Genomic DNA, 26,258 nt, shown 5'->3' with positions numbered 1-26,258 from the left:
AAATTCTGTGGTCTAAATATGGAGAAGACAGTGTAAGGAATTGCATAATGCATGGGTCAAATAAGGGCAGGAAAGAAAGTAATTACCTATGGCAGACTCCATATAAAATAGGGGTTGTAGTACAGATGTTAAAGTTGCAAAGATAAAACTAATGAAGTATTAATCAGAATTTTGCATAAACGTTTCTGACAAGGCTGAATTGCAGTGTTTTCTGGTGAAATATGATACCTCTGTGTAGAATGCAGGGGTAGAGATTGCTCACACGTTCTCATTATTTTCAAAAATAGAACTGGTAAATAATAGTAATCATCTGTCAAGTCTTGAATCACTGGTTTTTGCAAATAGGCAGATCAAACTATGTTAAAAGCAAACCCTGGCTGCCCCCAAGGGCAGATGCTCCAGAGCTGGAACACAGGTTCCAGACAGAAGTTTGAGAAAATCCTCAGGCATCCTTTCCAATTTAAGACACACAGTTGGAGCCTCTGCTGCCTGCTGAGTGCACACATTGTGCAGCTCCGGGGGAAAGGAGCAGAGACTGCCCATGGTTGAGCAGTTCTTCACACCCAGCTCGCAGCACTGCTCACTGCTTTCAATTTGGTAATGGTCCACAGTGGTTGCTTGACCTGAAGTTTCTATATCCCATATAGGATCATAGAATCACAGAATCCCTGACTGGTTTCTGCTGGAAGGGACCTTAGAGCTCATCCAGTTCCAACCCCTGCCACGGGCAGGCACACCTTCCGCTAGAGCAGGTTGCTCCAAGCCCCTGTGTCCAACCTGGCCTTGAACACTGCCAGGGATGGGGCAGTCACAGCTTCTCTGGGCACCCTATGCCAGCGCCTCAGCACCCTCACGGGGAAGAGCTTCTGCCTCAGAGCTCATCCCAGTCTCCCCTGTAGCAGGTTAAAGCCATTCCCCTTGTCCTGTCTGTACAGGCCCTTGTCCAAAGCCCCTCTCCAAGCTTTCTTGTAGCCCCTTTAGGCACTGGAGCTGCTTTAAGGTGTCCCCTTGAGGAGCCTTCTCTTTTCCAGCTCTCTCAGCCTGGCTCCAAAGCAGAGCTGCTCCAGCCCTTGCAGCAGCTCCATGGCCTCCTCTGGCCTCGCTCCAGCAGCTCTACATCTCTCTTGTGCTGTTGCCCCCAGAGCTGATGTTTTCAGTAAATATCCAGTTTAAGTCTCTGCTGTGTAAGTGATGTTGGTTCACCCTGGCCTGTGTGTGTGTTTGCACAGGTACGTGCTCACCAGTTAGTTTTACCACCGTGTGACGTAGTGATCAAAGCCGTCGCTGACTACGTCCGTAACATTCAGGACACCACTGATTTGGATGCCATAGCAAAAGATGTTTTTCAACATTCACAGGTAAAGTATAACACAAAATACTGGTTTGGGTTTGTTGTTTGTTTTGGTTGTTTTGTTTTGTTTTGTTTTTTTAAACCAATAGGGTTATACATTTGTGTTGAAGAATTGCATTCTATAAAAACAGTGGTTTGCATCAGTTAATAATAGGAATCTTTTGGTACATGCAGTGTCTTAGATACCCTAACTTTACTTTCCAAAGGTAAGAATACTGCTATTGCCCTCAATGCTTTAAATTCTTGATAATCAGAGGGGTTTTGATAACCAAATGGCTTTTGTAGTCTGTCTTTGTGCACTGTCATTGAGAGTCAGTGGTACATGAAGGTGGTTCAAGCTTTAGCCTTACATGGATTGACATATTTCTTGTACAGTAGCAGTGCTATAGTCCCAAGGGTCACTAGGCATTAATCCCCTATGTGATGCAGTACATGTTGACTGTGGTACTGTGCTGACCTACAGGTGATATGCCTGAAATCATGCCTGACACATCTTTTCTTTTCATTTTAGTCTAGAACAGATGACAAAGTTACTCGATTTAAGAGAGCAGTTGCTTATTATTCAGCAACTAATAAACCTATGCCATTTCATCCACCACATTACCTAGGTAAGTAATGAAATACGACTCTTCATTTGAACTAAAACCTGGGATAATCCTAAACCAGAAATAGTATTACTAGCAGGTTCTTATAAAAATGTTCATATTCTTTGGCAGTTTTCATTGGCTCTTGTTTATGAGATTTCAAAAGAAGGTTTTAATATAATACATACAGAGGTGGTGTTCTTTCCCCAAAAAGAGAACAAGCTGGACTGATTTTCCTCTTAGCTATTGCTGCATTGGTTCTGGCATTGGTCACTGGAGAGTATGGTGCTGTAAGCAGCTCATGTCTGGTTACTGGTTCCAGTCATGGAGGCAGTTCCTGTTTCTGTTCTGCAAAACACATTTCCTGTTTCTCACTGGATTCACCTGACACATTGTAGAAATCCCTTTGATTTTTTTTGATGTCATAGCATACCTGCTGAAATTGCAGCCACAGATAGTTCTGGCATTGCAGATTATTCTCCACGCTTACAAATCAATTGTATGGACACAAGATATACACTACATGCCTCATTCTTAATACTGAAACTAACTTGAGCTGAAATTTCCTGAAGATTTTCGGTTGCCACACAGGGTAACTCTAATACAGATTTCTTCTCTTTTTTTTGGGGGGGGAATAGATGTCTATATTTACATTCAAAGACCTGCATTATAGGGCATTAAGGCCACTCGAGGTCAGATACTGAAATGATAGTGTCTGGTTTTGCCAGCTTCTTCATTATGACAGCTCTGGGGCTTTTTCCTGTTAAGCTTCCTTTGATACCCAGGTAGAACAGAACTGTGCAGTAATGAACTGAGAGGAGGTGAGACAAGCAACAGAGGCTTCACAAGCTACAAAGTATTTTTATTAAGGCAAAGATGAATAAAACTGACTTAAAGGCATGCTAGAAAGCAGTAATGCTAAAAGGATTAACAGGGTAACATTTGTGTCAAATAGTGAGCGTTTGGTTTTTTCTTCTTTTTTCGTTTTCCCCATCCGTGTTTGCAATATAGCAGCCAGACCAAATCAGTTTGGTATGCCTGGGATAGTGCCACCATATGTTCCTTCTCAGATGCTTAACATTCCACAGACCTCACTACAAGCAAAACCTGTGGTAAGTCTAGCCCTCCACCCTTCTTCTTGGCAGAAGCCTGCTGTGCTCGTCAAACTAAAATCAAGGTGGGAAAGGTGTATCTAACATAGCATGGGCATTGACTGAAGTCTGAGTCTAGAACTATAGTGTTCTACAGACTCTGGTAGTACAATTTTTGTACATGTCCAAGATGGCTGAGTTTTAATGTGTACATTTGGAAAATGTAGTTTGTGTTAGATGAAAAGCCCTTTTGATACTTTCACTTTATTTTAGGCTCAGCAGATGTCCAGCCAGGGTGGGGCCCAAGGCCAGGGTCCATACCCATATAGTCTCTCTGAGCCAGCCATCACCTTGGAAACGGGTGGAAAAAGTCTTTCTGAGCAGAACAACTACAGTAACATTCCTCACGAAGGAAAACATACACCATTGTATGAACGATCTTCTCCAATCAATCCAGCTCAGAGTGGAAGCCCTAATCATGTGGATTCAACCTATTTTCCTGCCTCTTCTACATCTTCGTCCTCCGACAATGATGAAGGCAATGGAGGTGCAGTGAAGTAAGTTTTCCATGAGGATGTTTTCTTACTTGGCTTCTGTTAAGAAAAATCTACTTTCAAAATCATTCATCAGTATCCTGAAAGTAAGAAATCTGCAAATTAGTGATAGGATAGGCCTTAAAAAAAGTAGTCTAACGTTACTGTGACTGCAAACACTATGGCTGCTCTCTCTGGTCACAGTGTTCCTTAGCAAGCAGAAATCTGAATCCAAATAACTTTGGGTGTTTTTCCATTTCTGCCCATATGTTTTATTGAAAGAAGGAAACAGTGAGATTTTGTAAATGTCATAAAGCCTTCGAGTTCTTTGTATAAAAGAAATATTCCTACTTCACAGTATTATTCATTAAAACTTCACTGAATTTGTGGTGTTTACACTAAAGTTTTGGGATTAATGTGGCTTTTCAAGGAAACCTGGTGTGAATGTCAGAAATTCACCCTTCAGGATAGTGGTCCAAGCCCTCATTGCCAGGCTGTGTGTGGAACAAAGAAGCAGGGAAAAGGGTTTTGCTCTGTTCTCCTAAGGTGCCTTATTTACTGCAAGAATATTTCTGACTGGCACTAGATTGTCTTGCCTGTTCTTGGCAATGAAGTTACACAGACTTTGATTTAACTACTGCTTCCCGACCCACAAAAAGGAACCCTGAACAGAGGCAGTTTGTGTTTCACTTTGTCTTATTAGGGGTAGTGGCTTATGGTGTGAGAATCACAGCCTTGGGACATCAGCAGGTCTGTGAGTGCTTCTGGAAGTTTGGTGTCTGTTACTACTGGGTAGTAAATGCTGAATATGTCTACAATAATGTGTGATGGCTTGGACTTTGCTTTCTTGGTGCCGTCTGTCAACTTTGAATATTATCAGGTGTTCTGCTTAGTAAATCAAGCATGTTTGCATGGCTCTCATGCAGCATAGAACTGGAAATGTATCTGCTTTAGAAAAAACAACAAAAGATACTTTTCAGTATTTTTGATACTGTTGCCTCACATTTTATGCAGTAGGTTTTGAGTAAGCTTAGAAACTGAAATGTAGACAGTGTCATTTATAGAGGACTTTTGGAAGGTCCCTTCCAACCAAAACCATTCTTTGATTCTATATCACAGTTTGAGGGAAACTACTTCACAGAGTGACAAATATTTAAAGTTCAATCAAGAACTTTTCCTGCATGAACATTTAGTCACTGTAATATACAGCTCTTTAAATACAATGTTGACATAGTGTAAGTCAATGAATGTTGGTATTAAAGTCTCTTCAAGACTCTTACAAATTACCATTTCTAATACAGAGCATCCCTGAGTCTCTAGCCCCATAGTTCCAGTAATGTTCACCAAGGATTTATCCCACTCTGTCTTCAGCAGCACTTTAATGCAGTGTTTTTCTTTGTGTTGTCCTTTAGCCATGTCAGTGGGAACAAAATTGGCTGGGAAAAACCAGGAGCCCAGTCAGAAGGTCAAACACGTGGAGAACTGGGAGACCAAACAAAGGTAATTCCTGAAGTTCCAAGCATCAGAACTTACTGTTTTGTGCTAGACAGAAAACTGAGCAGAATTTTCAATATTGATCTGTAGGATTTAGTGTAAACTTTTGCATGATTTGGTGAATTACAAAACAAGAACTTTAAAGGACAGTCAGAAGTTTTCCAAGGACCATTGTAGTGAATACATGAAAATTAAATAGGGTGCGTTAGAAAATAGTACATAGAAAATAGAAAACAGTACACTTGTTTACTCCTTAGCTAACACTGTCATTCTTAGATATTGTTATCTGTGTTTACAGTGGTGCATTGGTTTGATTTTTTCCTAAGGATTACAGTGGTCTAAGTGTCTGTGGATTCAGAGTCCATTTTTTATAACTCACAGTGAAGTAAGAGCAGCTCTAACACATGTTTCAGCCTTAGCCACAGACCACTGCATTAAAGCTCAGCTGAGGAGCAAAAGTGCGTTAAACCCCCTGGTAGGATTTTCACATAATAAATGCAAAAGCAGCTCCATAGAATGTATTGCTGCCTAACTAAGGAAGGATGAGATAACTAAACCCTTGCTAAAGACATAACATTATCCTATTAAATTTCTTCAATATCTAAACCCATTGTCAAATGAAGGAGTATGATGGCCTGTATTTCAAGGTTGAACTGTGTTTGGAAAGAGCATTCCAAGCATTTGCACTAAATGTCTCTGCATCTTTGTGCTGGAACTGTTCAACTCTTAATTTTGTGTCAAAAAACCCCAATCACGAGTGAATTACACTGCAGGCAAACAGAACATTTTCCATGTACCTTTGGCATAGAAATTCCAGTAAACTTGGGCTTTGTGCTTAAAATATCAAGCTGATGATATCATCCATCAGTGGTTATTATTTTTGCAGACTACGCCCCGTACGATAACTGTATCTGCCTGGGGATTAGTCACCATATGCAAATGCTAATTTGACCTATTACATTCCTTTCTTCTCTGTATGCTGGGCCATGTATGAAGGCTAGTGCTTCATCCCAGCTGCAGCCCTGTTTTCACAGTGAATTCCAGCTGTGTGAGCAGCCACTCAGCTTCCCAGTAGCTATATGCTTGCAGTCCAGCTTAAATGCCTCCGACTTCATGGATAAATCTTTACAAGTTTTACTTTCCTGTGCTTTTTTTAATAGCAATTCAGTATTTTAATATTTAATTCAGTAGCAGGAGAAGACAGTTGCATCTGTTGAGCGTGACAGGGAGAATTATGAGTACATTTTGTAGATTAACTCGTTACTGTAGAGAAGTATATGTTAATGATGCCAAAAAAAAGTATTTCCTGAAGATTTCAACTGAAAGAGCTATGTGAATTTCTGAGCTAAAGTGCTGAAAATCTGGCATAGATCAGACAGCTAGCAGCAGTTTGACACTCCTTTCACTTGACTTTAAATGTCAAGATCCCTTGCTCATAGTTGTCTCACCACGTGGTTACACATGGCAGAGGTATGCTCACCTCATTCGGGTGGAGGTATATCATTAATGAAAGAAACCCCAAACTTTTAACTGTGGTAGCTTCTCAGCTTAGGTGTTTGAATAACAATATTCTTCCAATACCTAATGGGGGCTGACTAGATCTGGAGATTTTGACATGGGCCTGTAGGGACAGGACAAGGGGAATGGCTTTAACCTGCCAGAGGGGAGACTGAGGTGAGCTCTTGGGCAGAAGCTCTTCCCTGTGAGGGTGCTGAGGCGCTGGCACAGGGTGCCCAGAGAAGCTGTGGCTGCTCCATCCCTGGCAGTGTTCAAGGCCAGGTTGGACACAGGGGCTTGGAGCAACCTGCTCTAGTGGAAGGTATCCCTGCCCATGGCAGGGAGTTGGAGCTGGATGAGCTTTAAGGTCCCTTCCATCCCAAATCAGTCTGGGATTCTATGATTATCACTGGAGTAGCTCCAGGACAACCTGGCAAACAGGGAAAGCATTGCTGTCAGTTGGGGTTTCGTCATCTTTACTCTGTGCCCTCAGTAGTCAGCAGTCTGTAAACTTCTCTTTGGGGTCCAGTATCACTGACTTCGAGTTGTTGGGGTAGTAGAAGACAGGGACAAAAATCTTTAAACTTACACGTATTTGATAATATAATACAGAATTAATAGAGCTGTGATAGCTCATGTTTTATAAATCATTCTGTATTAGTATGTGGTGTTAGAAGTGTTCTGTTTTACAGGTTTTAACCATTTTTTCTATGTATTTTCATTTTTATAAATAAAAATCTAGATTACCAGCTCTAAAATATATAAAATATATTCTTGCAATAACATCCTCTTTGACTGTGTGCCTAAAATGTCATCTGAAATAATGTTGCCCCTTTGATATTTGGTTTAGCATGTTTTTATTAATACAGACCTTTCTCTAGAAAGTTTTTGGAAGGGGTGTGTGTGTTTAGGTTTTTACATGCAGGTTTGTATTTTTCAGAGGAGTGAACAAGCTGAGCTTGTTTGGGTCTGGTTTTTATATGCCTTGTTCTGTGGGATTTCATGGCTTGGGCCATTTTGGTTCCAGGTTTTTTACTCATGCATGATGTATCATCAAGAGAATACATGAAACTCCAGTCTCAAAGTTTTTAATATTACTTTCATAGTTTATAGGCATGAAACTAGTATGAACTCTGAAGGTAAAAACAGCTTTCCGTTTTGAAGACAAGGATTTTTAGGAATTAACTATTTGGTAGTATTTGTGAGCAATACAACATAAATGCTTTCAAAACGCTTATTCACCAGGTAGTTTATAGTATAATTTTGGCATTTTTCCTGATAAATTTGTGAGCTACATTTCTAGAGAATAAAATGCCACGTTAATGGTGCAGTAAGAATATGGTGCCATTTTCTCTTACAGTCATCATCTCAGACGAAAGAATTTTATATTAGAAAAACCAACACGTTTACAAGACTTCTGACTTCATATAGTCTATAATAATAAAATATCTATAAATGTCTTTAAATAGAAAGGTGTAGTTTTTCCTGCTTCTATTTGAAATGCAAACTGAGAAGGGATGTGTAAATGGAAGTCTAGACAAATTATAGGCTTGTTGACTGTCCGTTAACCCATGTAGTTGGTAGTATCTTGGAAATACTGTAGATACAATGTTATTCACATTTAAGTCAGTCCCCTTTCTGCATTGTGTAATTAAAAATTAAAGATGATAATTCCTGTTGCTGTTAATGTTATTTATCTATTCAGCAAACAGTGGCTGAAAGCTTACATTTTTCGGAAATCTTGTAGCCAGCTTTGGGTAATGTATTCTACACACTAGTACAACATGATTGGAAGACTTACTATTCTCATTATGGGAGAAGAAGGAAACTTGCAGTTTCTCTTGGCTTATCTCCTGGCATGTTTCTGTACATGTTCAAAAGCACTTGATTTTGTATGTTCTATTACAGGCAGAAGGTTCCTCTAGTGCTTCTTCAGGAAGTCAGGCAGCCGATGTCAAAGGGAATCAAACCAGTAATCCACAAATCCCATGCCTGTTGTCAATGCCCACCAGAAACCATATGGATATTACTACCCCTCCATTACCTCCTGTAGCACCTGAAGTATTAAGAGTGGCAGAACACAGGCATAAGAAGGGGTTAATGTATCCTTACATCTTCCATGTCCTAACCAAGGTATGACATTTAAAAGTCAGGTATTGTGAAATAATGATTCTGTAAAGATAATTGCACTTGCTTTTCTGGCTGAAGAGTATCATAAATATACATCACTTTTCATGCTTTTGAGTTTGGGTCCATTTTTAGTGCTGCTAACAATCTTTTTGCTGTTTTCTAACCACTGATCTGTCTGGTACGTTTTTCCAGTAAATAGATGACTTACCAGAAGTGTTTACTTACAAAATTAATAGCTTTTTTATTTATCTATGTGTGTAGAGATACAAAAATATCTGCATATATTCAGATATGCAGATATATCTAATACATGTGTGTGTGTTTGTACAGAGTTTGTTTCCATCTGAGAACTCCTGTGTATGTGCTCTGGTGTCTGTGCCAAGTCTTTTCTATTTTCAGTGTTCAAAACCACTTAGATTGTTTTCCCTCACAACCTGATCTCTCCCATCCCTGGTAGCTAGCCCTGATTGAAACATAGCAGCTATGGAGAAATTTCCTTTTGTATAATCCTGGAATGTAATTATAGAGAAACTTGATGATGTTCTGAATTTTTGTTAATTTTAGTTTGGCAGAATGTTTCTGATGGCTTATTTTGTTGGTTTTTGGCTATATTATGTGCTAGCCTTCAGATCGTGGGTAAGCTGCAAGTGTTTTCACACAGCCTAGGACTCTGCTCAATGTGTCCAGTAAAAATAAATCTTAATGGTCACATGAGGACACCTTGAAAAGCATTGGGAGAGCGTCTCACAGAAGTAGGCAGTTGTAACCTTCCCCAGTGTGTCTGGGGGCTGCTGAAGTCGGTTTTGTGTAGAGCCGGGAAGGAGCCAGAGTAGTCGTGTTCCTGCACACCTCTGTATTTGACTCAGTCTAGTCTCAAAAGACCCAAGTTCATTGTTCCTTTTAAGTGCAAACAGATGAGTCCCTGAATGAGACAACTTTAATCTTCTTCCTTCCTCTTCAGTGATCAAAACACCTTAGTCCTGATTCTCATATGTCAAGCCCATTCAATGTACATATTTGCACAGCATTTAGCAAAATGGCACTGTCCACATGCCATTCTCAACCACATGCCAGATCTCAACAATCTGCTTCAGGACAATAATAATCCCCACTGTAGTGGAGATCTGAAATCCATAAAAAGAAAAGTTTTTCTGCATCAAGGTTGATGTTTGGATTTCCTGTTTTCCTGTGTGTATTTTGCACCATGCAGCATTGTCGTGTTCTTACGTTTCTTTATCAAAGTGGAGAAGAATCAAAAGGTGTATGAAGACTATTGATCCCATTTGAGTTTCACACTGTGCATAGCCAAATATTCTTAGTACATTTAAATACTACTTGATGTTTAATCATAGACTCATTTAGATTGGAAAAGACCTTGACCTCATTGAGTCCAACTGTAAACCCAGCACTTCCAAGCCCACCACTAAGCCATGTTCCTAATTGCCACATCTGCATTTACATGTCTTTTAAATACCTCCAGGGACGGTGACTCCACTACTGCCCTGGGCAGCCTGTTGCAATGGTTGACAGCCCTTTTGGTAATGAAATTTTTTCCTAATATCCATCCTAAACTTTCCCTGGCACAGCTTCAGGCCATTTCCTCTTGTCCTGTCAGTTGTTCTTGGGAGCAGAAACCAGCCCTTTCCTGGCTCCATCCTCCTGTCAGGCAGTTGCAGAGAGCAATAAGGTCCCCCCTGAGCCTTCTCTTCTCCACACTAAACCCCCCCAGGTCCCTCAGCCGTTCCTCATCACACTTGTGTTCCAGGCCCTGCACCAGCTCTGTTGCCCTTCTCTGGCCCCGCTCCAGCACCTCAGTGTCTCTCTTGCAGTGAGGGGCCCAGAACTGAACACAGGATTTGAGGTGCCCAGTACAGGGGGGCAGTCGCTGCCCTGGCCCTGCTGCCACACTATTTCTGATACAGGGCCAGGATGCTCTTGGCCTTCTTGGCTTCAGGACACAAGCTGCTTATGTTTGGCTCTGTCAGTCAGCACCCCTAGGTCCTTTTCCATGAACAGTTTCCAGCCACTCTTCCCAAGCCTCGAGTGTTCCATGGGGTTGTTGTGGCTCAAGTGCAGGACCCAGTGCTTTGCCTTCTTGAACCTCATACACAGCCCATGGATCCAGCCTGTCCAGATCCCTTTGCAGAGCTTCCAATCCTTCAGCAGATCAACACTCCCACCCAACTTGGTGTATCATATCACACAATGGGAGGAAATGAATGAAATGCCTGCATTTGGGAAACCCTCTCCCAACAGAGAAAAAAAGTCAATCTAGAGATGGCTGCATAAAAAAATAAATTAGCACTACTTTAAGACTGTTTTTCTTCCCTCAGTATCTGAAATGCTTTTGAACAAGTATGCACAGGGGAACTAAAGTACAGCATGAGTACACCGACAGGTATCTCATTGAATAATTATGGGATTCTTTAGTAACTGGCGTGTAGAAGTGTTCCACTTCATGTTGCTGTTACGTAGAGAGAGACACCTTTTAGACATAATCTTACACCTAATGTAGTGTTGTCAAGAGTTCAACCTGACAATACCCTCATGTAATCACTCCAGGGTGTTACCTACAGTATTCACTGGTGGGACAGTTTAAATGCGGGATGTGGGTTAAATGAAAATAGCAAAATGGGGCAGTGCTTGAGAGTGCTGGAATGAAGGCTGACACCTGGGAGTGATGCAGTGAGGTCAGTCATTTTCCAAGAAAATCTTAACATGGTTGGAAGTGCAGACAGAAAACAGAATGTTGCTGCTGTTTTGAGAGAGAATGTTGGAGGGTTCTCTCATGCTTTTTTCCAGAAAAGTATAAAATGCTGAAGCTTTCCTTGTGCACATTCAAACCCAGCTATAATCTTTTGACCAGGTCTTCTCATGTTTTTTCCAGCAAGTCCCCAATGCTGTTTTAAATCTCTGCTCCAAACAGGGGTTCTTAGACAGCATGAAGCTGTGAAATCTAGATCAGCTTCAGATGGGCTTTGGCTGTGTAAAAGCACAGTGCGCTACTTCACTCTTCAAAGTATCCACCTTTGAAGCTCACTATTTAGGTAATCTTCAGCTACAGAAAGTCCAGGCAAAAGGGAAAATAAGATGTGTGAGATGAAGAGGAAAAAGAAGAAAGCAACAAGAATGGTCAGAGCCTGGGGACTTACTAGAGGAAAACAAGTAGGGTGCATGGAAATCCTCTGTTGGTGTTACCTTCATGTGCCTAAGATCCATCTTATTGCTGAATCATGTTTTTATTGACTAGGTGGGATTTATAGTAGAGCTGATTTGGTTACCATGCATACCTCAGTGCTTCCTGTGCACTCTTAACATGTCATCTTTTTCTGCTTTCTTTCATGCAACAGGGTGAAATCAAAATTGCTGTTTCTATAGAAGATGAAGCCAACAAAGACCTGCCTCCTGCTGCTCTCCTTTATAGGCCAGTTCGTCAGTATGTTTACGGAGTCCTGTTTAGTTTGGCAGAAAGCAGAAAGAAAACCGAAAGACTTGCTTTTAGGAAGAACAGACTTCCACCAGAATGTATGTACTGTAAAATCCCTTCTTTATTTCTCTTCCCTTTGCTACGTTTTCATATCCATTTGTGCTGTGATTTGACTGAGAATAGCTGCTGAGATTTCATCTGTGTAGCTAATGCTGGAGGAATTTATGGCTTATTTGATCACACGGATAATAGGAAAAGCTATTATGATGTGAAATTTTATATCCTGTTGTAGTTGAAGAACCTGAAGTGTTACCATTTCTAAGCAAGCTCTGGGGGCTGTTTTTTAAGACATCTGCTCAAGCTGCTTGTCGGGCTTGCAACAAGTAATGTCAGCTTGAGATGTAACATTCAAAGCACGTTGCAGAGCTGGGTTGTAGAAAACTTCTGTGCATATGCATAGGATTTTTTATTTCTTTTTTTGCATGTGTTATCTTACCCTATCTTCCCAAATGTGCACTTCAGGGTGATTGGCACGTCTCTAGTGTCCTTCAGGTATTGGCCTATTTAGCATCCACAGAGGTCAGGTGTAGTCAAGGTAAAGGTAGACCTGGGGGAAGAGAGACTGAACTTCTACAGACAGACTTATGAAAAGATACTTTGCTGGTTTAGATGCATGTTAATCTGCACATTAATCTGGTAGTTGTCTTTTTAAGTCTTCTGTATTCCAGAAAATTCAACCTCCTCATTCTAGAGTGTATAATGAAATGCATACAAAGAAGTGATTGAACTTTGCAGTAGCATCTTATAAAGGTTAAAGGAATGCTAAAGCATTAAGAGAATGGCAGCAGCAGCAGCATTATTTATATATAGGAGTCTGCTGCCACTAGACTGAATTTAAGAATTGGAGATATAGAATGTGTGAAAGCATCATTTACAGTCTTCATGTGTAAAGGGGGTAAAAATAAGGATCAGTTGTAAACTTTGCCCATTCCCTTTTCTCTTCCCATTTTTACTTGTGGAATATTTTCTCCACATTCATGGTGGAGAGGATAGTCTTCCAATGATGATTGAAAAACTTTATATTGGCCAGTTATTTTGTGGGAATTAATATTTACCTTGCTTGAACAATATCCCAGCACATGTATTGTCACAAAATTCTTAATTATTACTCACAAAACATAGTAGTATTTCAGGTTACAAGGTTATTTCAGGATTCAAGTAGTGATGTTATTTGTAGTATACATTTATCCTCATTCAACTCCTGTCTTTAAAAGCGTGCTGCAAAATTTATAATGGTGGCTGAGTGCTGAAGTTCTGCTTCTGGTTTCAGAATGTTTTTATCTTGTAAACCTAGCATGTTTTCTGTAGGCTACTGGGGAAGCCTTTATCAGCTCTGTTTTCACTTATACTGCTTTTCAGAGGTTTATTCTCAATGAATGCTAAGAGCACTCCTACTGACTTGGTTTAGCTGCAGGAGCTCTGGCAAGTCTTGCTGCAGGACACATTCAGCTCCTGACCTACTTCAGTCCTAGCACTGACCATGCTCTTAAAAAATAGGAAAATAAACCTGAATGTCTGCCCAGAAGTTAGTTGCTTCACTGCAGAGTTAACAGTGCTGGTGAAGATGGGTTTGAAATAAGATGCAGACATGTGATTTGGAAGGGTGATGTTGCAGGAGCACATTTATTTTTGTCACCTCTCATACTCAGTAGCAGGAATTGGGCAGGTTGGGCAAGACTCAGTGCATCAAGAGAATAGTGTCTTCAGTGGCAAGAGCAGATTTCTCGGCTCAGTTGGTCACACTGTAAGCCCATGCTTACTGCAGAGGACCCTGGCTGGAATTACCCAGTGATGCTGATTCTCCTTCAGTGTCTTGATTTGATGGGTTTTTTTCTGCTGCTCTCTAAAATGACTGAGTTCTGAAGCACAGGAATAAAGATGAGAAAACTGAAGAATTGAGAGATGTTAACAGAATTAAGAAATTAATTTCTACAGAAATTTATATTGTCCCTAAGATTTACGTAGAAAGAGAATGAATATATTAGTATCTAAACCACTGTCATCTTTATTCTACACACCATAACACTGGCAACATAATAATTGGGCATGTATAATTTGCAAGTATATTGTATGCAAGGGTTATAGGAGGCTGTGAAAACTATATAATAAACTGACATGAGTATTATTACTAAATATATAGACAGCAGGATAATGGATCTTTTGTAGAATAGGTGAGTTCCTGTCTTTTAAATCATTATTTTTTACATAGTGGAAAAGCCAATGAGAAATAATAGATCTGTTGGAAGAAGTTCTTCAGTGATAATTATCTGCTAATGCCTATGCTGTCCATGTCCTCATTTATGTCTGCTCCCAGAGGGTATGAAGAGCTGAATCACAAACTTGATTGTGCTTTTGCTGCCACGGGCACAGCATTGGCTGCACTGTCCTTCCTTCTGAGGAGAGGGAAGAACCGCGTGCCTGACTTGCTCTTTTTTCGAAGCTCTGAAACAGGCTATTGCCCATGTTCTGGTAAATACGTATGTGCAGCTGAAACCATCTGCCCTTTCCACTCTGTGGGAAAATGCACATTTGTTCAGGCTGTCATGACTCCTGGTTGGATCCAGAGGTGTGTTATTTTAAGCCTTGCCACCTTGTCATGTGCTGTTCTCCATCAAGGGTGTATTCAGCTCTGCCAAAAGGAAAGCTGTGTCTTTTGGGCAGTAGCCCTGCTGCAGAATCAAGCTTAGCTCAAGCTGGGCTGTCAGTAAAGATTATAAGGTTAAAAATGAGCCTTGATTAATCTGCATTAGCTAGCTCATCTTTTGGTGGTACTGGATACCTGACACCTCATGTTCAGTTCATGAAAAAATGCCAAGAGAACACCAAAACCATCTGAGGTGCAGTTAGCCACAAGGGCTCTAACAGACAGCTTCAGCATGCAGGATGCTGTTGCTAATGACTGTAGAGCCTGTAACAGCATTCACATGTGTATCAAGCAGGTTATTACTCTAATACAGATTGATGCTGACCCTTTGTACTTGGGTTGACCTTAAAATGTCATGAGGGTAATGTTCAGAGCAGTTGCTTAGGCTACTTTGAGTATTCAGATCTGATCAGCAGCAGGAGGAATTTTTGTGTAAAACCCAGTGTAATTACACTGTGATGTGTCTGCACACACTTGGATCAGTGTTTGTTGTAGTCTTCAGGGCAGACATTGCTTATTCCAAATGGAAGTCCTGGAGGGAAAACAAAAAACATTCCTCTGAGGACAGAGATCCTCAGCAGCTGACTGAGGAAGAGGTGTGTTTGGCAGCAGTCCCAGTACAGGGTTGTCAAAGGTGTAAGAAGCGCCCTGGAGAAATCAGTGGATATGGACAAGTCCTGGATTCATCTGCTACATTAAATGCTAAATTTGGATGAGCAGTGCTACAGGTACACCTGTAATTCCTCATCCCCCCCATTCAGAGAGGGCACACTCTGCCAGCCCGCTGGAGGGACCTTCATATCAAACCATTCTGTGAGAAGCATGGTTACCTGTCCCATAATAACCATTACTTCACAGAACTTTGAGGCCAGGCTGGATCTCCAGCGTGGCCTCTGCAGGTAGCACGTTACTGTAGAGGGTACATTTTGAGAGCAAACTGAGGTGTCTTCCTGCAGCCTGAACCTTGTTGGTCATGGAAGTTGTCATTCCCAGCTTAAAAACTTTGAACCGGGTTTGAACGTGGAAACATGGAATTGCAGATAGAAAACAGAGATAGAAAATACTCCCTTCTTCTAAGCTTGAGGTCTTTGTATTGAACTATGTGAAAGAAACAACAGTGAAATCTTTGTGTTGGGTGCAGCTCAGTTTAATTGCTGTCTTCTGCTGCTGCAGGAGCTTAGAAGCAGAGGAGTTTGTCAGCTGAGGGGGCTTAAATGTGATGTGCATGTGGTGTGTGCAGCTGCTTGCCTCTGGAGGGCCTTCAATATCAGCTCCATTGTCAAATGGGGTTGAAGGAAAGAAAAAAGAATGCCAAAACACAAACAGCTATTTTATGTCCATTGTCAAGGGGTTGGGGTTTCTTTACTGCTAACAGATGAAACTGTTCTGCGCTGTTTTTCCATCTGTTTCCTGAGAGAGCTGACAAGTTTTGGTCCAAAAGTGTCTCTGGCTTCTAACCTAAAGCAATTAAACAAGTCTTTGAAAGCCTACAAAGAAAGAATCCATCCTTTTATTGTTCATGTTTGCTGTCCCAGGCCTGAACAAGAGGTGAAAACCAGTGTGATGAACTGCACAGCTACCAAAGCAGCTCTGCTGGCTGGTGAAGCATAACAAATACTGGTAGCAACCAAAATAGAACATGGTTTTGTAGTGAGGCTACCCACTAAATATATCAGAATATTTACTTCATTGCTGCATGTTATCTTTGTAAAACTTGCTCTGAGCTATAGGAAATGCACCTATAATGCTAGGCTAGTTTTGTTCCAGAAAAGCATGAGAGTGCTTTGGGATGTTCAGGAGGTTCTTCTGTAATCCTTACCATCACCTGTGCCGTGGTTTGCCTGCTCCTGACTGTGAAATGATTTGTAAGGCCGAGCTGTGGCTGCTGGAGGAAGCTGTGTAAGGGCTGCCCTGGCACCAGCCGGACTCCGTTCGGTCCATAGCAGGGCGTTTCGAGCAGCAGGAGCAGATCTGTGCTCCTGCAGCGGATCTTGATGGGCTGTAATCTGAGGCTTCACTAACAAGCTGCCTGAATCTTTCCACACCACATAACTGGGCTCTGAGTTAAGAAGGGTGCAGACAAATTCTGAGCTGGTCAAAGCTGGGGTCATTCCAAGGCCAAAGGGATCATTTTCCAGTGTTGACTTCTTTTGTTTTTAAGCTTGTGTTCCATTTCAGTTGCCTTTCCACATAAAAAAGGAGGTGATCTAGTAGCACTCGAGAGTTGAAGAGTCTTTGGTGTGGCTGAAAGGGAGCTTAGGAGACACAAAAATACTGACCTCTTCACAGAAAACAGAACCCCAGCCTGGTTTGTGTTGGAAGGGACCTTAAAGCTCATACAGTTCCAACCCCCTGCCATGGGCAGGGACACCTTCCACTAGAGCAGGTTTCTTCAAGCCCTGTCCAACAATCTTATCTGTATTTATGTATTCTTTTAATTTGTCACTGTAGGTTTTTGATCAATTTCAAATTCTGCTGCTTGTTTTAGAAAAATAGATGTAGTTCCTTTATGTTGTGTATTTGGAAGTGATGCTATTTGGATGGAAATCTGTTGTGTACAAAGTTGTACAAATGCTGCTTTTTAACTCTGAATGTTTTCTTTCCACTGTTGCTACTTTGCAGTTTCACCAGTGATAATTAAAGAATGGGCTGCTTACAAAGGAAAGTCTCCTCAAACCCCTGAGCTGGTGGAAGCACTCGCATTCAGGGAATGGACCTGTCCCAACCTGAAGAAGTTGTGGCTGGGAAAAGCAGTGGAAGACAAGAACCGAAGAATGAGGGCGTTTTTGGCCTGTATGAGATCAGATACACCAGCAATGCTCAATCCAACTAATGTGCCCACTCATCTTATGGTGCTCTGCTGTGTACTAAGGTCAGTGTTATGTTAAAGCAGAATGCAGGAAGGGTCATCTCTTTGACGTACTTAGCTTTGTATTAAAGCATGAATATAGAAAGTATTAATTCATATTTGCAACATCAGTAGGAGAAAGGGTTTGCTTTGGTTTTAGAACATTGCTGCTGTGAGTCTTTAAAGAATGCTGTGTGCTCAACATTTGCTGTTTCAGTCTCTAGAGGACTGAAGAGAGGAGGAAAAAAAGCCCTGGGTTGCGAAGAGGCCCTTGTAGCATTTGTGTTAGTTTACCCTAGAGTAACTAGGCTTCAACTTACTGAAAAATAACCTTTGAGGTCTCGGAGGATGTGTTGGTGAAGTTGTAAAGCAAATGAGAGAGTTCTTAGAGAGAACAGCTGCCTAGCAGCTCATCCAGATGCCAAGTTCACAGGAATGCTACTTTGCCTGTGGTGTGTTGGGTTCCCTGGGTTAGAATTGTTCCTCTACTTGAAATGATGATAAGCAACAGTTGAAGTATTAATTCTATAGTTCAGCTTTTCAAAGGGAAAGTCACAAGGTCCAAAATAGTTACCTCTTTGATTCTCAGATAGAAAATTGACTGAGGCATTGAGAGATGCTTACTTTTCGGGAAAGGGATGATTATTTCAGTACAACTAGCTTATAAATCTGGCAGAATCTAAGTTTAGCATGTTCCACATGGAAAAACTTCAAGACATTTTTGACAGTGATAAATATATATTTGTCTTCAGTTCTGTGGAACTTTGTCTTGCCTTTTGAGCACTAAAAGTCATTCTTTTTCTCCTTATAGAATAGCAAGTATACCACAAATAGTCCAATGGCTATCTTAAAAAGCAGAGCTCCTCATTTCATTACACATCATGTTTCTCTCCTGTGACATATGGCATATATAAATTGTTGGGTTTATAAAGACAATCTTTCTATTACCTTATTTTTAGAATCCACTTATGTTTTAAATTCTATTTTGGTGGCCTGTCCTTCCCTTCCCCTGCAGAAGCAGGGTTTGCAAATCGATCCACAGCCAGTAGCTCCCCTTCCATATGAATTTAAACAAATTCAAACTTCAAATCTCTTTAGTGTTTTGATCTTTCTTTTGAACTGTTCAAGTCTAGACAACAAAAAAGATGTTTTATTGTTGCATTCTTGTGACTTCTGATCCTATTAAAGGAAGCTTCTGAGTAATTCTGGGCTTCCTCTGTAGGTATATGGTACAATGGCCGGGGGTTCGTATACTTCGTCGCCAGGAACTTGATGCTTTTCTTGCCCAAGCATTGTCTCCAAAGCTCTATGAACCTGACCAGCTTCAGGAACTCAAGGTAATTCTGAAGTATATAAGATATTTCTTCCCAGATGATCCATGCTGTTAACTCAAGTGAGTGATGTGTGCATGCCTGTCTCGCTAAAAGCCTTGCATAATTACCTGTACTTTCCAGAATATTAGTCTTAGTATTTTAAACTGTTGCAAAGATTGATAATTGCTTTTGCCTCACTGCAGTAACTAAAACCTTAAGCATACTCTGTGCTGCAAAACCTTTTCTTACAATTCCTTAAATAATTCTCTCTTGGAAGTTGGAAACAAATGTGTTTCCATTGAAAAGATTAAAAAAAAAAAAAGGAAAAAGAAAAGCTTTCTTCCTTGTGTGTCTGTTTTTAAATACTAACCTGGGTCATTTTTCATGATTCAGCATTCAAAAGAGTTTTACTGCTAAGTGTAGAAATGGACACTCGCATGATCTTCAATGGAAAAATGAAGGAGAAAAAGGAGAAAATAGTTTATTAATACTCATAGAATCATAGAATTATTTTGAGGACTTTAAAAGTTAAGATCTAAAAGTTTCTGCTATTTCTAATACAGTAGTATTATCTGAAGTAAACACTGCTAGGTAAGAGAGAGTTGTGTAGTGTGGTATCCTTACTGCAAATGCAGGATGCCTGTCAATCTGTGCAGCAGCATCTTACTCCGGGGGATTTCTCCATTCAGCCTTCATATACTTACAGTGAAATTTCCTCTTCTAGCTTTGAGCTAAAATATGCACAATTTGGCTTTTGCTTTTACCTTGTTTGCTCTTCAGAATTTGTTGAGAGCCTGCTTCATAAGTTCTCTGAATAAAATGGTAGAGCTTAGTCCTTAGTTTTTATTTAATCAAATATTTCTCTGAGTGGAAATAATTTTAGATACTTTTTTCTACGTAATGTATGTTAAACCAAATAATTTGATAAGTGGAAGCTGTGGGAAGTATTAGGATGTATAGGGAATGCACAACGGGAAGTGATACATCTGCCAGCTTTGATGATCAACATGGTGAGATGCTGATTACAGCTTCATCATGCAGCTTCATGTTGAAGAAGTCATTTCAGATTGGCTTTCAGGTACCGTAGGATTGAAGTCAGGAGGGTCTGCTCCCGGCAGTGCCTGCATTTGTGCTGTCCTGAGTTAGATCAGCAAGGAGGTGGTACTGGTTTCCCAAGTTTGTTCATATTCACAGATGCATACTGCAGAGGGGCACAGGCAAAAACAGTGAGAAACTGTAATGAAGCTTACAAGGATTTCAGCTCTTAGGCTTTTGTAAGGAATATTTTGACAGTGATACCACATCTGTATGAGCATTCTGAAAGCCAGCAAGTGATTATTTCTCTTCTGTGAGTGATGAGCACAATCTGGGATGCATGTAGCATCCTGGCAAGGTTCTATCTGTAAAACATCTATCTATAAATCATAAAATGATGGAATGGTTTGGGTTGGAAAGGACCTTAAAGCTCATCCAGTTCCAACCCCCTGTCACAGGCAGGGACACCTTCCACTAGAGCAGGTTGCTTCAAGCCCCTGTGTACAATCTGGCTTTGAACACTGCCAGGGATGAGGCAGCCACAGCTTCTCTGGGCACCCTGTGCCAGCACCTCAGCACCCTCACAGGGAAGAGCTTCTGCCTCAGAGCTCATCTCAATCTCCCCCTGGCAGGTTAAAGCCATTCCCCTTGTCCTGTCCCTCCATTCCTTGTCCAAAGCCCCTCTCCAGGTTTTGTGTAGCCCCTATAAACCAAATCGAGCTGCTCATGGAAGCCCTGCACTTATCCATAGAAGAACTAATAAAAGTAAGGGGAAGAAAACAACTGAGTCCACTTTAGAATCTTATTTGAACTTGTCACACAGGAAGGAGAGAATTCACGTATTAGCAACTGTAATGGCAGAGCTGGCAGAACAGAATCCTCATTCCATATACCAAAGAATGAATGCCAACAGCAAAAATGATAAATCCAACAGGAAGACATTTGGCCTTTCCCTCATGGATGAAAAAGATGTGAAGAAACACAGGGTGGAGACAGCTATAATGAACACCTGATGAGACTGCTTGTTTGCTTCAGCACTTGGGACTGGATGCCTGCTGACATGGATTAGAAGTCTCTTAGGCTCCTGAAAACAGTATTTTTAAGAACTTTTTGGGGCTTATTCCTTAAAAGCAGCCTAAATGTAGATCCTGTCCATCAGGAGAATCATTCAGGTGTTTGCTGGAGCTACTTTTCAAGGTATTTACTAGACTTGGGTGCCGGAAGCCCTATGTGCTTACTGGGTCTTTCAGAACCCCACAGATCCTGGTCCAAAGATGATGATAATTGTTTGCATGAAGAGCAATACTTTGTCTTCAGGAAAGCATGTGACCAACTTCTGCCAAAGGAATTAGTTATTGTGTATGTTCAGAAGAAATGTACGTAGCTGATCTGAGGTGACAAACGTTGAACTTGGTGGAATATAGCAGAGAGCCTTGTAAAGTCTGATGAGAGCTATGAGAGCATGGTTCAAGACTCCAAGCTCTCCTGAAGTTGAGTAGTTGTACCTGTGGGTATAGGTGAAAATTCACATGACATTTGTAGGCAAGGCTTTTGTAGGATGCATCAAGAACAGTAGTGTATCAACCACTGAGTCTTCAGTGTCCATACGCAAAACACAACACAACAAACATCATCTAGGGGTGGAGATAGAGCAAAGGTTACCCAGAGTTACCAAAGTTTCGCCTATCTTAAGATGCAATGCAGAGAGGAGGAAACCCCACTGAACATTGCTTAGAGGTCTGAGAAAGGAATTCCCAGAGAAAATACTTTTTCTATTGCAACACAAAATGAAGGTCAGAGACAAGGCAAGTGATAAACAGCACACGCTGGATTGTTGCTTAATAGAAATTGTTCTCCAAGTTTTATTTTTAAATCCTACATGAAGAGTCATATGGATCATTTCCATAATATATGTTGGTTAGCTGAAAGATGTGATGTTTCATGTAATGTTGTTACTGTCTTCATATGGTGCAGCTGCTGCTTCTTTTTGTGAAATCAGACAGAAAGAGCAGCTGAGTTTGAACCCAGCTGCATATCTGCAGATCGGTCTGGATAGTCTTTTGGATCTTAAAGGTTGCTTATGCTTAAGGAAGGTAATGTAGTTTAATTTTAAAATTTAATACCAAGGTCTTGAAAATGTTCCCAAGAAAGGGCTGGTATTTTCAGGAGTATTTTAGAGGACACCAGTAGTGATATTTTCTTATGCCAGAGCTAAAAACGTATTTGCTGCAAACAAATCCTTTTTGCTTCCACCACCAGCTGTTACTCACTGTTTAATTCTACCTTTATATGTCTACCCTGCATCCTAAATAAAGCTGTTGTATGCATGAACGTTACTTCATTAATGAGAGATGTCAAATCTTGAATGAAGTTAATAGAAAATCCATTATAAAGGACTTGGAAATGTGCTACATGGGAAGAAAAATGGAATGCTAACATGGAGCTCATTCCTGAAACTTTCTACAGAAAATCTCATAAGCATAAGGTTATTTGCAGTAAATTTTAATGACATTTTCTACTGCTGATTTCCTGTAAGTGTCTTTGAAGCTTTTCCTTGCTATAACATACTTTGGAATTGTTTGGAAAACTGTACTTCAGATTGATCAATGATCCTAATGCAACTAAAGTATGCCTTTTGCATGGGTTAGACACCACGGGCCAGAAATGAAAGATGAGTATCTGATTAAAAACTTTTCACTGACTTCTTGATAATGAATTTATTAAAGCATTAAAATATTAGAAGTGATTTCCTGTGCTTTGTTTTTGAGAAAAGGGTTTGGATTTATCTCACATTAAGTAGACGGATGGGAATACCAGCCTTTCTGAGCATTGCAGTTGTGCATGTACAGGCAGTAGATTCTGGTACGTTCTTCTAGTCCAGTTGGCAATTACATGTGAAGAGCCTGGAGGACCTTTTAAAATCCCTTTGTTTTTTAATAGTTCTGAAAATAATGTAACTATTGGAATAACTCTGAATCCATCTCACTATGATCTTACTACATTCTTTGGACAGATTGAGAATCTCGACCCACGAGGAATTCAGCTGTCTGCTCTATTTATGAGCGGGGTTGATATGGCACTTTTTGCAAATGATGCTTGTGGACAGCCAATTCCATGGGAGCACTGCTGTCCGTGGATGTATTTTGATGGAAAATTATTCCAGACCAAGCTCATCAAAGCAAGCCGGGAGAAAGTTCCGCTCATTGACCTCTGTGATGGTCAGGTGGGTACATTCAGAAGCGTGACAGTATCAAGTGTGCCACATTTTCAGAAGTATTAGGTGTGGTTGTTGTGTCATTGCTTAATGTATCATCTCCACTTTTCTTAGAAACCCAGACCGGTTTGGTGGGAAGGGACCTTAAAGCTCATCCAGTTCCAACTCCCTGCCAAGGGCAGGGGCACCTTCCACTAGAGCAGGTTGCTCCAAGCCCCGTCCAACCTGGCCTTGAGCACGTAACACCTATTTCTCTTTTAAAAGTGAAATAGGTATTAAGCGCCATCTCAAACTTCTCTTTTAAAAGAGAAATAGGAGGTGAATGGCTAATAGGTACTTTTCTGCTCTGTTGTTTACTCTTCTCCTATCTCCTGCTGATGATTGAGATGGTATTTTGGTAGATTTGGAAAAAGTAAACTGACATACACTTAAATTTCATGTTTTCCTCTCTGGAGATTAAAAGGTGAATGCAATTGTGATGTAATGAACCACTGAGCTGCAGACTTTCTCTGCTACTTTGTTCAAGCACTGTCTTTCTGGGTGAAGCCAGTGGGACTGTCACAAAGGACTACACATTGCAGTGGTTTTACAGTGAAAAGAGATTCGTGGTTTCTAACATACTTTACAGAGCGTCATCCTTATGGTCCTTTTTTCACATTTCTTATGACCGTCTTAAAATACAAACGAATTAGTTCTTTGTTGAGTCCTAGTCATGCAAAGTTATATCTAACTATAAAAACAGGAAACTGATAAAAAAGCAACAGTTTACTGAATTATCTATTTATTTTTTATTTATTTGACTTTTTGGGAGGTATGAAATAGTAACAAAACATCTTATTTCTTGTTTCCAACTCAAAGAAAGTGATTATAGATGAAATACTGATGATGGCTGTGGCCCCTCACAGGCTTGTCAGCCTCCAGGTGTACTTGAGCCTGTTCACACAGACTGGGTTTGCAGTCCAGGTTTTTGATGATTGTTCTGCTTAAAGGGTTGAATTAAGTGTTCAGGAGACTATAGACAGAAGTTTCTCAGTTCCTTTCTGGAAACCCCTTTTTAAATTTGTAAACTGTTTCTGTGTTACTGACTTCTAAACAGTCTCTGTATTTAGACTCGCTACCCATATATATAAAGATTCTCTTATGAACAATTTGAAAATCATTGAAATATTAGTGGGTATGTAAGACAGATTACTGTAATTTTCTAGCTAGCTTTGTGGAAGCTGTTAGCAGTAGTTTTCTACTCTTCTGTTCTTTTGCTTGTTTTGAATTTTTTATGTAAATGTAGCTTTATACAACTGAAATCAGAATTTTAACATCTCTTTGTGACCTCTTTATTCCTAGGCTGAGCAGGCAGCCAAGGTTGAAAAGATGCGTCAGAGCATCCTAGAAGGATTAAATTTCTCCAGGCAGAACCATCCTCTCCCTTTCCCACCTCCACCTGCCATGCCTTTCTATCCAGCTTCTATGTATCCTCGACACTTTGGGCCAGTCCCACCACCTCAGGGCAGGGGGAGAGGCTTTGCTGGTAAGTGATTGACAGCAATGCAGAACATGTGGGTGTGAAGCATTACCTTGTCTTTCACATTCCCAAAACTGGGAACTGATTTACCTGTTCAATTTCATAGGAAAAATACATTAAAGCGAGTGGTTGGCATGTGTTGTTACGTACCAGTCACTGTATTTTGTTGTTGCTCTTATTAGCCATAGCCTAGTAATATGGAATGTGTTGTATTGCTGAGTATTTCCATCAGGATTTTTAGTAACTGTGCCAGATCAAAATATTTTTACCTCTGTTCTATAAAATAGAAAAAAGAGAAATGAACCAACACCGGATGATACGAAAAGGCTCTTATTTGCACTGTATATTGTTTTAAAAGTCTATATTTATAAATATTAAGAATGCCTAAATTTATGGATACTGTTTAACAGGGTTGAAGGCAACCTTTCATCCTCCCTACCCCTCTGCATTTTGCTACAGTCATTTAGCTGTTGGCACCTTTGAGTGTAAATGCTGATACAACTATTCCAGGCTGTTTCTAGAATCATTCCCTTTCTCAAAATCTCCCTGGTATCAAGGCCCATAGGTGAATTGATACTGAATATTGGGAGTCAGACATTCTTGGGGTGCCACAACTGTAGCCGTTGGACCTAATCACCAAAAAATTTTCAGAAGCCTTTAAAGTGCTTATTATGCCATAGAAGTTGGTATTTGAGTTCCAAACCCACACTGAAGGCCTGCTCTTTGCATAAGAGACCCCGTGCTCGCTAGGGCAGCAGGACACCTTTGGCCAGGGCTCCCTGGGCTTGCTCTCATGCAGCATTGCCTGCAGGCGTGCAGCCCTCCCCGCTGACTCCAGAAGAGTGGAAGGAGGCAGCAGCGTCTCTGCTCGTGGCCTTCCCAGATGCCTTTGCCCCCTCACAGATTTTCCCCTGTCTTTCTTTACCCTGGGTCTAACAGGAGTCTATGGCTTTGGAGGCCCTTATGGGGAAACAGTAGCCACAGGCGCTTACCGGGCCTTCCGGGTGGCGGCAGCGGCAGGACACTCCGGAGCCTTCTCTGGCAATGACAGCAACAGGACTAGCAAGTTTCAGGGCGGTAATTATACCCAAAACCCTTTTCTTAGAGCTTCTGGCAACAGCTTCCTTCACTTTACGGTTTGGTCTGAGGCTTTCCTACTGACTGCTGGTCTCCCTTCCTCCCTAACTCTCAGCTCTCCCTCTAGAGCCTGCCTGGGCTGCTGTCCGCTCTGCTCTCCCAGGTCCCTGCCGCAAGCCCCCTCAGCACCAGCCTCTCCCATGCCTAGAAACCCTCCTCCCAGCACAGGGTAACTGCAAAACCCACTGGGACCCTCTGTCTCAAGATCTGTCATCAGCTGAACTTCGCTTGACTATATCATCATAGAATCAACTAGGTTGGAAAAGACCTTTAAGATCAAGTCCAACCATTCAACAGTTACTTTCTAAAATTGGGATCAGTTGAGCAATTTGCAAAAGCAACCCAACATAGAAATGACTGACTGCATTGTTACTGCTGAAC

The 26,258-nt window shown here is 41.0% G+C and overlaps 1 protein-coding gene across 2 annotated transcripts in view; it reads left to right on the top strand.

Annotated features, from left to right (window-relative positions):
• The window catches only part of FAM120A (family with sequence similarity 120A), a 47,711-nt gene that overhangs the window by 11,887 nt on the left and 9,566 nt on the right, over positions 1-26,258 (top strand). The window contains exons 3-14 of one of the 2 annotated variants that reach the window (XM_010016226.1): positions 1,230-1,358; positions 1,863-1,959; positions 2,950-3,047; positions 3,300-3,583; positions 4,972-5,059; positions 8,459-8,683; positions 12,031-12,205; positions 17,434-17,683; positions 18,882-18,996; positions 23,021-23,230; positions 24,563-24,746; positions 25,680-25,817. In XM_010016226.1, coding sequence (XP_010014528.1) covers positions 1,230-1,358; positions 1,863-1,959; positions 2,950-3,047; positions 3,300-3,583; positions 4,972-5,059; positions 8,459-8,683; positions 12,031-12,205; positions 17,434-17,683; positions 18,882-18,996; positions 23,021-23,230; positions 24,563-24,746; positions 25,680-25,817 — 1,993 coding nt within the window. Of the gene's footprint in view, positions 1-1,229; positions 1,359-1,862; positions 1,960-2,946; positions 3,048-3,299; positions 3,584-4,971; positions 5,060-8,458; positions 8,684-12,030; positions 12,206-17,433; positions 17,684-18,881; positions 18,997-23,020; positions 23,231-24,562; positions 24,747-25,679; positions 25,818-26,258 lie in introns of both variants that reach the window. The other variant, XM_010016227.1, reaches the window with a different exon arrangement.

This window comes from Nestor notabilis, unplaced genomic scaffold (assembly GCF_000696875.1).
Source record: "Nestor notabilis isolate BGI_N333 unplaced genomic scaffold, ASM69687v1 scaffold2606, whole genome shotgun sequence".
Taxonomy (NCBI): Eukaryota; Metazoa; Chordata; class Aves; order Psittaciformes; family Psittacidae; genus Nestor; species Nestor notabilis.
This window is presented reverse-complemented; position numbering and strand designations above follow the sequence as displayed.